Source organism: Mus musculus, chromosome 9 (genome assembly GCF_000001635.26).
Source record: "Mus musculus strain C57BL/6J chromosome 9, GRCm38.p6 C57BL/6J".
Taxonomy (NCBI): domain Eukaryota; kingdom Metazoa; phylum Chordata; class Mammalia; order Rodentia; family Muridae; genus Mus; species Mus musculus.
The window spans coordinates 65,855,720-65,867,755 of NC_000075.6; the positions used below are offsets into that span (position 1 = coordinate 65,855,720).

General features: G+C 42.6%; 1 protein-coding gene across 10 annotated transcripts in view; it reads right to left on the bottom strand.

Moving 5' to 3' along the window:
* Window positions 1-12,036, bottom strand: part of Trip4 (thyroid hormone receptor interactor 4) — a 79,950-nt gene that overhangs the window by 26,794 nt on the left and 41,120 nt on the right. For all 10 annotated transcript variants that reach the window (NM_019797.4, NM_001170907.1, NM_001357872.1 and 7 more), the window contains 4 exons: window positions 10,753-10,882; window positions 8,485-8,700; window positions 2,527-2,653; window positions 1,605-1,792 (listed from right to left, as the gene is read on the bottom strand). In NM_019797.4, the coding sequence (NP_062771.2) occupies window positions 1,605-1,792; window positions 2,527-2,653; window positions 8,485-8,700; window positions 10,753-10,882 (661 nt within the window). The remainder of the gene's footprint in view (window positions 1-1,604; window positions 1,793-2,526; window positions 2,654-8,484; window positions 8,701-10,752; window positions 10,883-12,036) is intronic.

A 12,036-nucleotide genomic window follows, 5' to 3' on the forward strand; every position in this document is an offset into this window, starting at 1 on the left:
TAGTTTTATTAGGTCTTTTCCCTCTTTCTCTTCTGCAGTACTGAGGGCCAATCCAGAGCCTTCTGGACATTGCAAGCATCCTACCACTGAGCTATACCTCAAGCCTTGATTTCAGGATTCATTCTGAGGAGGAATCTCACTGAGCTGCCCTCCTCAAATTCATCATTCTTTTGACCCTCTCCTGAGCAGCTGAGAGTATGTCACCATACTTCCATTTTTTTTTAAAACTCTTTTTATTTATTTATTATATGTTAAGTACACTTTAGCTGTCTTCAGACACTCCAGAAGAGGGCGCCAGATCTCATTACAGATGGTTGTGAGCCACCATGTGGTTGCTGGGATTTGAACTCTGGACCTTCAGAAGAGCAGTCGGGTGCTCTTACCCACTGAGCCATCTCACCAGCCCCCATTTTTTTTTTAAGCCAAAATTTTTTTACAACTTTGTTGGTTAAACTTTTAAACAATAATTAAAACAAAAGCAAAACAAGTCTTAAAAACTAAAACTGGGGCTGGTGAGATGGCTCTGTGGGTAAGAGCACTGACTGCTCTTCTGAAGGTTCTGAGTTCAAATCCCAGCACCACATAGTGGCTCACAACCATTCATAACCAGATCTGACGTCCTCTTCTGGTGCATCTAAAGACAGCTATAGTGTACTTATGTATAATAATAAATAAATCTTTGGGCTGGAGCAAGCAGCGACTGAGAGATTGGGGTTGACTGAGGTTGAACGGAGCGAGCAGAGGACCTAAATTCAATTCCCAACAACCACATGAAGGCTCACAACCATCTGTACAGATACAGTGTACTCATATACATAAAGTAAATAAATAAATCTTTAAAAAAAAACCTAAAACTGAATAAAAAAACTAACAAAACAAACAAAACCAACTAACCAACCAACCAACAAACAAAAAAAACCCATCACCAAATTAAAAAAAAAGAGAGAGATTTATTTTACTGTATATACATGAGTGTTTTGCCTGCATTATGCATGTGTGCGAATGTGCCTGGCATCTGCAGAAGCCAGAAGAAGTCAGGAGAATCCCCTATAACTAGAATTAAGGTTAGCTGTAAGCCATCATGTGGGTGCTGGTAACCAAACCTAGTGGCTCTACAAGGGCAAGAACTGTTCTTAACTGCTGATCCATCTCTCTATCACTAAGTAAGTTTTTAAATACACGTGTTTGTTTTAACTGTCTTTTCTTACTCTGTGTGTGTGTGTGTGTGTGTGTGTGTGTGTGTGTGTGTGCGCGCACACGCGCTCGCGGTTAGAGGATACCTTCAGGAGCTGGCTCTCTCCTTAGTGAGCTCCGCCCATCAGGCGTGCATAGAAAGTACTTTTGCCACCTGAGCCAACTTTACAGCTCTTTTCTTTGTTGAGATAAATTTTGCTAATGTACACCAAGCTGGACTACAACTCACAATCCTCCTGCCTCTACCTGCCAAGAGTTTTGATTACAGGTTTGCACCACCATCCCTGGCCCTGTTTAAATTATATACACTGAACAATACCATGTTACCAGTGGACTGGTACAAATGAGCAGCAATCCATAAGTCTAAATCAATTGTATATCACTCTAAGACTTTGACTCTCAATTCTTACCTTTTAATCCCCCTGACAAGCAGAGAAGCCCAGGGCTGATGCATAGACAGGCACCAGCCGCCATCAAAGCCTTCCTGGAATTCTTGGTCCTGGATTCGCAGCTGGTGCTGATGTAAACTGGGCTCTAGTCTTGGTCCTGCCGAGAGTGAAGTCTTCTTCTGTGGGGTTGAGCCAGTGTTGTCAACCCACTGCATAGGAAAGAGCACAACAAAACAGAAAGAGTTTTGGGAACCTAGGGAAAGTAAACCTCAGCGACCAATGCCAGGAGAAAGAAATCACATCAGCAGCCTTTTTCTTTTTTCTTTCCTTTTTCTCTTCTTTTCTTTCTTTCTTTTTTCGTTTTCGTTTTTGTTTTTTGTTTGTTTGTTTGTTTTTTCGAGACAGGGTTTCTCTGTGTAGCCCTGGCTGTCCTGGAACTCACTTTGTAGACCAGGCTGGCCTCGAACTCAGAAATCTGGCTGCCTCTACCTCCCAAGTGCTGGGATTAAAGGTGTGCGCCACCACACCTGGCTCTTTTTTTTTTTTTTTTTTTTTTTTTTTGAGAAAAGGTTTCATATAACCCAGGCTTGCCTTGAACTTGGTATGTGGCAGAGAATGACCTTGAATTCCTGATTCTTTTGCTACCACCTCCCAAGTGATGGGATTACAGGTTTGTGCCAATGCTCAGGTATTGTTTGGTTGTATATTTGCTTTTTTTTCAAGACAATTTCTCTGTGTGACCCTGATGGTCCTGGACCTCTCTCTGTAGACCACCATATCCTCAAACTCAGAGATCCTCCTCTGCCTCTGCCTCTGCCTCCCAAATGCTTGACTGCCATGTTGAGAAGAAATTGGTATCTAAGGCCTATGAAACAGACACATCTGTAAGGAGAACTATTTGGGGTCAAAAATGTCTCATCAATTAGAGGAAATATTTACTAACCTGAGGAGAGGCCTGGTACATGTTAGGGTTTACCAGAACTCCCAAAGGCTCTTCACAAGATCTATCCAACGTGACCAGTGACTGGTTCAAAGTCCCACTGGCAATGGCTTGTATTGTCTCATCTAGTCTGTGGGAACAAACCAAAAGGAGGCAATGATTGGTAATCTTCTACGCTCAGAGTGTCCAAACTTAGCACACGAAATAGTAGTGATAAAAATTGGAACTGAAAGTTTTATTTGTAGACATGGACAACGTTTTCTGCTCCCAACCCCACCTTCTTTTTCTTTGTACCAAGAACACTAAGGAAAACAGGTAGGACACACTACCTATTCATCTCTTTAACAAGATCAGTAACATGCCAAGATTAGAAAAGAGGACTAGCAATAGGCTGACCCAGAGAAGAAGATTCACAGCAACTCATCTACTAAAGGAATCATAGTTTTTCTGCTTACTGAAGAGTCTCCTTTCCACTCATCCATGTTAATCTGAACTCTATCCTTGCTTCTGAAACTGTGAGCAAGCACCAGATTAAATTCTTTCTTTTATAAGAGTTGCTGTGGTCATGGTGTTTCTTCACAGAAATAGAATAGTAACTAAGACAGAAGTTGGTACTGGGGGCTCAGTGGTTAAGAGCACTGGCTGCTCTTCCAGAGGTCCTGAGTTCAATTCCCAGCAACCACACAGTGGCTCACAACCATCTGTAATGGGATCTGATGCCCTTTTCTGGTGTGTCTGAAGACATCTAAAGTGTATTCATATAAAATAAATAAATAAATCTTTAAGGAAGGAAGGAAGGAAGGAAGGAAGGAAGGAAGGAAGGAAGGAGAGAAGAGAAGAGAGAAAGGAAAGGAGGAAGGAGAGAGAAAGAGAGAGAAAAACGTTGGTATCAGGATTTGGGTATTGCTGTGACAGGCCTGATGGTGCTGCTTTTGAAGGAATATGGAAGACAGTGGGACTTTGGACTAGAAAAGTAGTTGAATACTTTCAGTGGGGCTTCCTAGACCATCCTGGAAGGAGCATGGAAGACTGAGGGTGATGTAGATTATGACAGTCTGGCTCAAGAAGTTTCAAAAGGGAAAGATTATTAGTACGTGGTCTAGAGATGTGGCCTAGACTACATGAGACCATGTCAAAAAAAAAAAAAACAAAAAAAAAAACAAAAAAAAAAAACCAAGCAAACAAACAAAAAACCAAAAACCCAAAAACGAACAAAACTCCCCAACCCCAACAAAATGAACATAACAAAACCAAAATTGGGCATGGTCTTTTTAATTTCTTTTTTTTTTTAAGGTTTATTTATTTTATGTATATGAGTACACTAGAGCTGTCTTCAGAAACACCAGAAGAGGGCATCAGATCTCATTATAGATAGTTGTGAGCCATCATGTGGTTGCTGGGAATTGAACTCAGGACCTTTAGAAGAGCAGTCAGTGCTCTTAACCACTGAGCTATCTCTCCAGGACCTGGGCATGGCCTTACAAACCTGTAATCTTAACATTTAGAAAGTCAAGGCAGGAGGATCAACAAGGGTTTAAAGCCAGCCAAGGCTACATATTAAGGTCCCAGCCAGGCTGGGTTACACTGTGAAACCTGGTCTCAGACACCAGCAGGGCCTGACAGATGGTACAAAGGGGAAGAGCACACTCTGCCTTTACACACGACCTGGCCTAGTTCCCAGGACCTAAAGGAGGTGACAAATGTTAACTCCAGCTATAGGGGATCAAATGTCCTTCTGGCCTCTATAGACACCAAGTGTGCATGTGGTACATGTACATTCATGTAAAATTTTAAAAATAATAAATCTTTTTTAAAAGTATAAAACTTTTGAGGATGGAGATATCTATCTTTCTTTCTTTTATTTTGGAATTACTTTTTTTTTTTTTTTTTAATGTATATGAGTACACTGTAGCTGTCTCTTCAGAAAACTCCAGAAGAGGGCATCAAATCCCATTCCATATGCTTGTGAGCCTCCAAGTGGTTGCTGGGAATTGAACTCAGGACCTCTGGAAGAACAGTCAGTGCTCTTAAAAGCTGAGCCATCTTTCCAGGCTCAAAAAGATTTCTTAAAAAAAAGAGTTGGAGGAAGCCAGGTGTGGTGGTGCACGCCTTTAATCCCAGCACTGGGGAGGCAAAGGCAGGTGGATTTCTGAGTTCGAGGCCAGCCTGGTCTACAAAGTGAGTTCCAGGACAGCCAGGGCTATAGAGAAACCCTGTCTCTAAAGACAAAAACAAACAAACAAAAAAAACGAGTTGGAAGGCCAGGCAGTGGTGGCGCACGGCTTTAATCCCAGCACTTGGGAGGAGGCAGAGGCAGGCAGATTTCTGAGTTTGAGGCCAGCCTGGTCTACAGAGTGAGTTCCAGGACAGCCAGGGCTACACAGAGAAACCCTGTCTTGAAACCCCCCACCCAAAAAAAAAAAAAAAAGAGTTGGAGAATGACATTACTTAAATAAATTTTAAAATCAAAAATTATAAACTATCTTAATGCTATATTCCAAAGTGAAGAAATTCATTTTTCCAATGTATTAACTCCAAAACTCAAAAAAGGAAAAAAAGAGCAAATCGTTGCATTTCATCAAGACTGAATATTTTTAATTTTTTCTTTTTAAAACTTTTTTATTTTTTTAATTTTAAAAAAGATTTATTTTTATTTCATGTGACTTTGTGTTTTGCCTACATATATGTCTGTATGAGGGCGTCAGCTCCTTTGGAGTTGATATGGATACTGAGATTGAATCCAGGTCCTCTGGAAGAACCACCAGTGCTTTTAACAGCTGAACCATCTCTCCAGCCCCTACTTTGTTATGTGTGTGTGTGTATGTGTGTGTGTGTGTGTGTGTGTGTGTGTGTGTGTGTGTGTGTGTGTGTGTTTTGTTATATGTGAGAGTGTGGGCATGTGTGTGTCATGGCATACGTGGAGAGGTCAGAGGATAACTTTTGGGACTCAGTTCCACCTTTCACTGTCGGTTCTGGGTTTTGGAGATGGAAGTCAGGTAATGAGACCTGCATGACAAGTGCCTTTTCTAGCTAAGCCACCTCACTAGCTCTACCAGTTCATCTCCCTAGCTCTCTCAATTTCTAAAAATTCAACAAAATTTGATAAGTCAACATATATACACACCAGTTTTTATGTGTATATGTGAATTTTCCCTTTTTTGTTTTAATATTTATTTAGTTTTATGTATATGGATGTTTTGCCTGCCTGTATGACTGTATACTATGTATGTGCAGTACCCAAAAAGGAGGGTGTAGAATCCTCTAGGGCTGGAGTTACATATGCTTCTGAGCCACCATGTGGTGCTGGCAAATGAACATCCTGTGCTCTTAGCCACTAAGTCATCTCTCCAGCCATGGTTTTGTTTTGTTTTTTTGTTGTTTTGGTTTGGATTTTCAAGACAGAGTTTCTCTGTGTAGCCCTGGTTGACCTGGAACTTGCTCTGGAGACCAGGATGTCCTGAAACTCACAAGACCTGGATCTGCATGCTGGGATTAAAGGCATGTGCCATCACCACCAGGCTGTCTTTCCTTTCCTTTCCTTTCCTTTCCTTTCCTTTCCTTTCCTTTCCTTTCCTTTCCTTTCCTTTCCTTTCCTTTCCTTTCCCTTTCCCCCTTTCCCCCTTTCCCCCTTTCCCCCTTTCTCCCTTTTTCCCTTTCCCTCTCTCTTCTCTTCTCTTCTCTTCTCTTCTCTTCTCTTCTCTTCTCTTCTCTTCTCTTTCCTTCCTTCCTTCTTTTTTTTTTTTTTTTTTTTTTTTGACAAGGCTTGGCTATGTAGTCCTTGCGGGCCTGGAGAGATCCTCCTACTAGGCCTTCTGAGTGCTGAGATTGCAGGCGTGTACTACCATGTCTCACCAAATCAACTGATTTAGTCTAGCTTACTATTAGAGTGTAGTTTGAGAGAGATCTAACCCACAGTTTTTCCAAAGTGGTGTTAATCATCTCAACATTGTATAATACATCCTTTCCTTACAGCTTAAAAATGTTAGCTTCACTTTTGGTTTGTTATTTTTATTTCTGTGTGTGATGTGTATAGCTAAGGACGGAATGATGGTCTTACACATATTAGATACGCGACCACCACTGAGCTACACTCTCATTCCCAGCCAATGGTTAACTTTAGCCATTATCAATTTCTCACACATATCTACATATACTCAAGCCCAACTACACAAAATAAATATATTAGTTTCTTCCTGGATCATACATTTCACTGATATATTCTGTGTGTATGTGTGTGCATACTCATAAATGAGCATGCCCATGTAAAGGCTGGGGGAGGGGATCAATGGAGAGCCTTGTCCTCAAATTCTTCTCACCTTAATTTTTAGACAGGATCTGGCACTGAACCTGGAAGCTGCCTATCTGACTAGGCTGGCTGGATGGTGTGGAGGGGTCTCTCGTGCCCGCACAGCTCTGGTTACAGGAGAGCTGCCATGTCCAGTTGTTTGTTTGTTTTGAATGCAGGTTCTAGGGAGCAAACGGAGATCCTTTTCTTTGCAGATCAAGCACTACCAACTCAGCATCATTTCCTCATGCCTTGCAGATTTGTTCTAGTGCCTAAATTGCACCCTTCTGGGGGATGTTGTTGTTGTTTTATCAAAGAGAGTAATGAGTAGCTCAGGCTAGCCTCAAACTCACTACTTTACCTTGAACTCTTGATCTTGTCTCATCTTTTCAAGTACCAGGATTATGCGTGCACCACTGTGTAGGTCTCACGCTGCATTTTCAAAATCCTCAGCCACTCTTATATACTTTATGTTCTAAAATAACAATTATTATTTTATATTTTGCTTCTATTTTTTTTGAGGTGCTGGGGATCAAACCCTGGGGCTCAAGGATATTAGGCACGTGTTATACTTCTTTGCTGCAATCTCAGCCTTAAATATTTTATTAATCTACTTTTGGGGTGCTAGGAATTATTTTTGTTTTTACTGTGTTTTTGCAAAACAAGGTCTTGCTATATAGCCCAGATTGACCAGAAACTCATTATGTAGTCCAAGCTACCCTCATACTATATATCCTGTCCCATGATTATAAGCATAAGCTACAATAAAGAATTTCATTATTATAAAATTTCTTGTGTGTATGTATGTGGTACCTAGGTTGAACATATGGCCTTATGTATGTCAGACAAATGTTCTACCATGGAGATATATTTTTAGCCCTTCGTCACTAACATTATTTTTTTTAAGTTTTGTGTGTGAGAATATGTGTGCATACATGAACCACAGCATGTATGTGGGGGTCAGAAGACAACTTGTGGAGCTGGTTCCTACTCTCTACCCTGCTAACCTAATTCATTGGCGCTCTCTCTCTCTCTCTCTCTCTCTCTCTCTCTCTCTCTCTCTCTCTCTCTCTCTCTCTCTCCCCCCCCTCTCTCGTCCTAGGAATCAAACTCAGGTTGTTGTCAGGCTTAGCAAGCAGACACCTTTACCTGCTGAGCTAATTCACTGGCCCTCTGTCACCATCTTTCTTTCTTCCTCTATCTCTTCCTCTCTTTCTTCCTTTCTTCCTCCCTCCCTCCCTATCTCTGTGTGCATGATGTGTTCATATGAGATGGATACATGTATGCGTGTGTGAGGACAGATACGTGTTTGAAGTATGTGTATGGAGTGCGGTACAACCTCAGACGCTGATCCTCATCTTCTACCTTGGTTGAAATGTGTTTTGTTTGCTGTTTGCATTGCACACATCAGGCTAACTGGCCTGAGAGTTTGGGAATTCTATCTCCATCTCCTATGTTGCCATAGGAGCAATGGGATGACAAACATGTGGTACTGCACAATGGCATCACACAGCCGGTGAGGATATGCAGCCCCAGTCCTCAGGTTTGTGTAAGAGCTTTACACACGGGGTCATCATTGTTTTTTTTTAATACACAAAACAGCAGATCCTTAGAAGGAAAGCCTGTCTGGTCAGACTGCTCCTGTTCTCCGAGCCCACCAGAGGCCTCCCGCTCACCTGCTGTGATACTCTGCTAGTGGATTTTCATCTTCTAGGATCTTCCGCCCCGCGAAGTCAATGGTCACTTTCTTAGAAAGTCTGGAGGCATGTCGGAGTTCTCTCAGCTCCTCCTCTCGTTTCTGCAGCATTTCTCGCTCAACTTTGGACAGCCACTGGTTAGAATCACTGGCAAAGTAATCTGATTCATCGTCAATAACTTGGGTCCTTCGGATACTGAGCAGGAAAGATGGAAAAAGAACACAGAGCAACAACATGTGCTGATAAATATGGACTAATTACCACTTAACTTTTGCTATTATAGAGGTTTACATCTCAACTATGAAAGGCTGAGAATGTTGTAAAATCAGGCTAAGCTGTTCCTTACTTGAAGTGTGTGTCTTCCATCCACTGAAGGTTGTTGTGCTGCTAGCACTAATCTCAGCCTCAGGCAGCAGCAGACATAGCACTGCAGTCCGCTGTCCTCCCTTTCATCTACCTTCCTCGATCCTCCAGCCCTCTGAGTGTGGATCACAACTTGCACATCATGACTGGGATGTCCCTCGTTTATGTCATAGCCCAGTTGGTTTGTTTTGGGTTTTGTTTGTTTGTTTTTCGAGACAGGGTTTCTCCGTGCAGCCCTGGCTGTCCTGGAATTCACTTTGTAGACCAGGCTAGCCTTGAACTCAGAAATCCATCGGCCTCTGCCGAGGGCTGGGATTAAGGGCATGCCCACCACGCCTGGCATAGCCCAGCTGTTACCCCAGTAACTTACTCAATGCCCTCCTCCTTTACCGTCACTGGCCCCTGGTTCATCGTTGACAGACAAGTCTGTCTGCTGGTGTTTGCTTTGCAGTCTCAGTCCTGTGGCTTAATTATTCACACTTAGGATTTTTTTTTTTAGATTTATTTATTTATTATATGTAAGTACACTGTAGCTGTCTTCACACACTCCCGAAGAGGGCGTCAGATCTTGTTACAGATGGTTGTGAGCCACCATGTGGTTGCTGGGATTTGAACTCTGGACCTTCAGAAGAACAGTCGGGTGCTCTTACCCACTGAGCCATCTCACCGGCCCCCACACTTAAGATTATTTTGGGTTTTGTTTGTTTGTTTTTTTTTTTTTCAAGGTTTTCTCTGTGTAACAGCCTGGGCTGTCTTGAAATTCACTTTGTAGACCAGGCTAGCCTCAAACTCAAGAGCTCTGCCTGCCTATGACTCCCAAGTTCTGGGATTAAAGAAGTACACCACCATCGGTGTGCTCAAGTGGCATTTTAAAAAACATTTTATTGGGGGCTGGTGAGATGGCTCAGTGGGTAAGAGCACCCGACTGCTCTCCCGAAGGTCAGGAGTTCAAATCCCAGCAACCACATGGTGGCTCACAACCATCCGTAACGAGATCTGATGCCCTCTTCTGGAATGTCTGAAGACAGCTACAGTGTACTTACATATAATAAATAAATAAATCTTTAAAAAAAAAAAAAAAAAAAAAACATTTTATTGATTGTGAATTTCACATCCTGCACCCCAATCCTACTCATCTCCCCATCTCTTCCTTCATATCTGCTTTCTGCCCTTGCAACTTCCCCCAAAATAAAACAAAATGAACAAAAAACAGAATAAAAAACCAAAAACATCTCCCTATGGAAGCTGTGGTATGCGTGGTGTATCACACAGAACACCCCTTTGCTCAAACAGCTTTACCTGCAAATGTTCATTGCAGTGAGTCATTGGTCTGGCTAAAGGCCTCTGGCTTCTGCTATGCTATCAATACTGGATCCTCATCTGGGCTCCTTCTGGATCTCGTGTTGTTGCCCTGTGTCATGAAGAGCCAACAGTGTTGGTTCTGCAGGCCCATCCCCTTCACATGCTCCAGGAGTTCACATGGGATAGACGTTGGGATAGGCTGGGTGGTCAGCCTGCCAGCTTTCCTGTGCCTGAGCCACCAGGGCCAGCTCTCCTGATTTGCTCAGGTGAGGGATGGGACCAGCTCTCCCACTCTCATGCCCTACTGTTATTTATGCGTGAGTACATCTGTGTGCTCTATGTGAGTGAGTGCTCATGCCTGTAGAGGTATGTGGGCATTCCTCTGGAACTGTAGCTACAGATGGTTGTGAACTGCTACACTGGTGTGGTCAAGCCTGGGTTGCTAAAAGAGCAGTACATGCTCTTAATCTCTAAACCAATTCCCTGGCTCCCCAAATTAAAACATTTGGGGTACCAGAGAGTTGGTTCAGTTCTAGCTCTCCAAGAGCTTTGTCTTATCATGTTAGTCTAACCTCACCATACCTCGTTCTGTCGAACTCTAACAGTTTTTCCTTATGCTTGATAGCCTTCTCCAAACCAGACTTCATTCGGGATTCTTGATGAGGAAGTAGGTCCTTGGTAGAGACGTCCACCTTTCCAGAAGTCTCTGCCCCTGAAATTCAGTAAGAAAGCAAATGGTATCAGCCCATAGGACAGAGCTGTTGTATTGTTGTGAGGTCTGGTTCTAGCCTGATGAGCTGAAGCATTCATTTAAATGCTTATTTAATGCAGGTTCAACCAGCAGCAAGTGGTGTTTGACATCAATGGTACAAAACAAAACAAAACAAAACAAAACAAAAACCCATAAAACAAAAAAGGAGATGGGGAGTTTCTTTACTTAAAGGAATCTACCAGGGTAATGGTGGCACATACCTTTATTCCCAGCAGTCTGAAGGCAGAGGCAAGTGGATCTCTGAGTTAGAGACCAACCTGGTCTACAGAGTGAGTTCCAGAACAGCCAGGGCTACACAGAGAAACCCTGTCTCAAAAACAAACAAGCTGGGTAGTGGTGGCGCACACCTTTAATCCCAGTACTTGGGAGGCAGAGGCAGGCAGATTTCTGAGTTCGAGGCCAGCCTGGTCTACAGAGTGAGTTCCAGGATAGCCAGGGCTACACAGAGAAACCCTGTCTTGGGGGGAAAAAAGTATTAAAAAAAAAAAAAAAAGTAGTGTGGGCTATATGGAGGGAAAGGGGTGCTCAGAAAGATAAAAAAAAAAAGTCTTTTAAAAATGGTCTTAATTTTTCTGAAGTTTTAAAAGAATTTAGTGTGTATGAGAGTGTGTCCATGTACACATGCCATAGCAGCTATGTGGAAGTCAAAGACAGCTAGGAGGCCCAGAACCTCAGCAGGAAGCACCTTTATCTTTTGAACCAATTTGCCAGCCTTAAACTTTGATTTAAGACAGTCTCACTACACAGCTCAAGACAGCCTATTTTTAGTTCACTATGTATTGCAGGTTGGTTTCAAACATGTCTTGCTCCTTCCATAGATTCTAGAGTGCTGTTATTATATGCTTAACAGCACCACTATGCCTGGCTTAACTTTTTCTCTTTTTACATTTTACTTGTTTAGTGTGACATGGTGTGTGTGTACATGTGCATGTCATGAAGCACACGATAGCAGAGGACTCATGGGAGTCCCGTTTTCTCAGCAGAGGGTACCTTCACATGCAGAGCCATCATCTCTCCAGAGTGCCTTCACATGCTGAGCCATCATCTCTCCAGGGTGCCTTCACATGCAGAGCCATCATCTCTCCAGAGTGCCT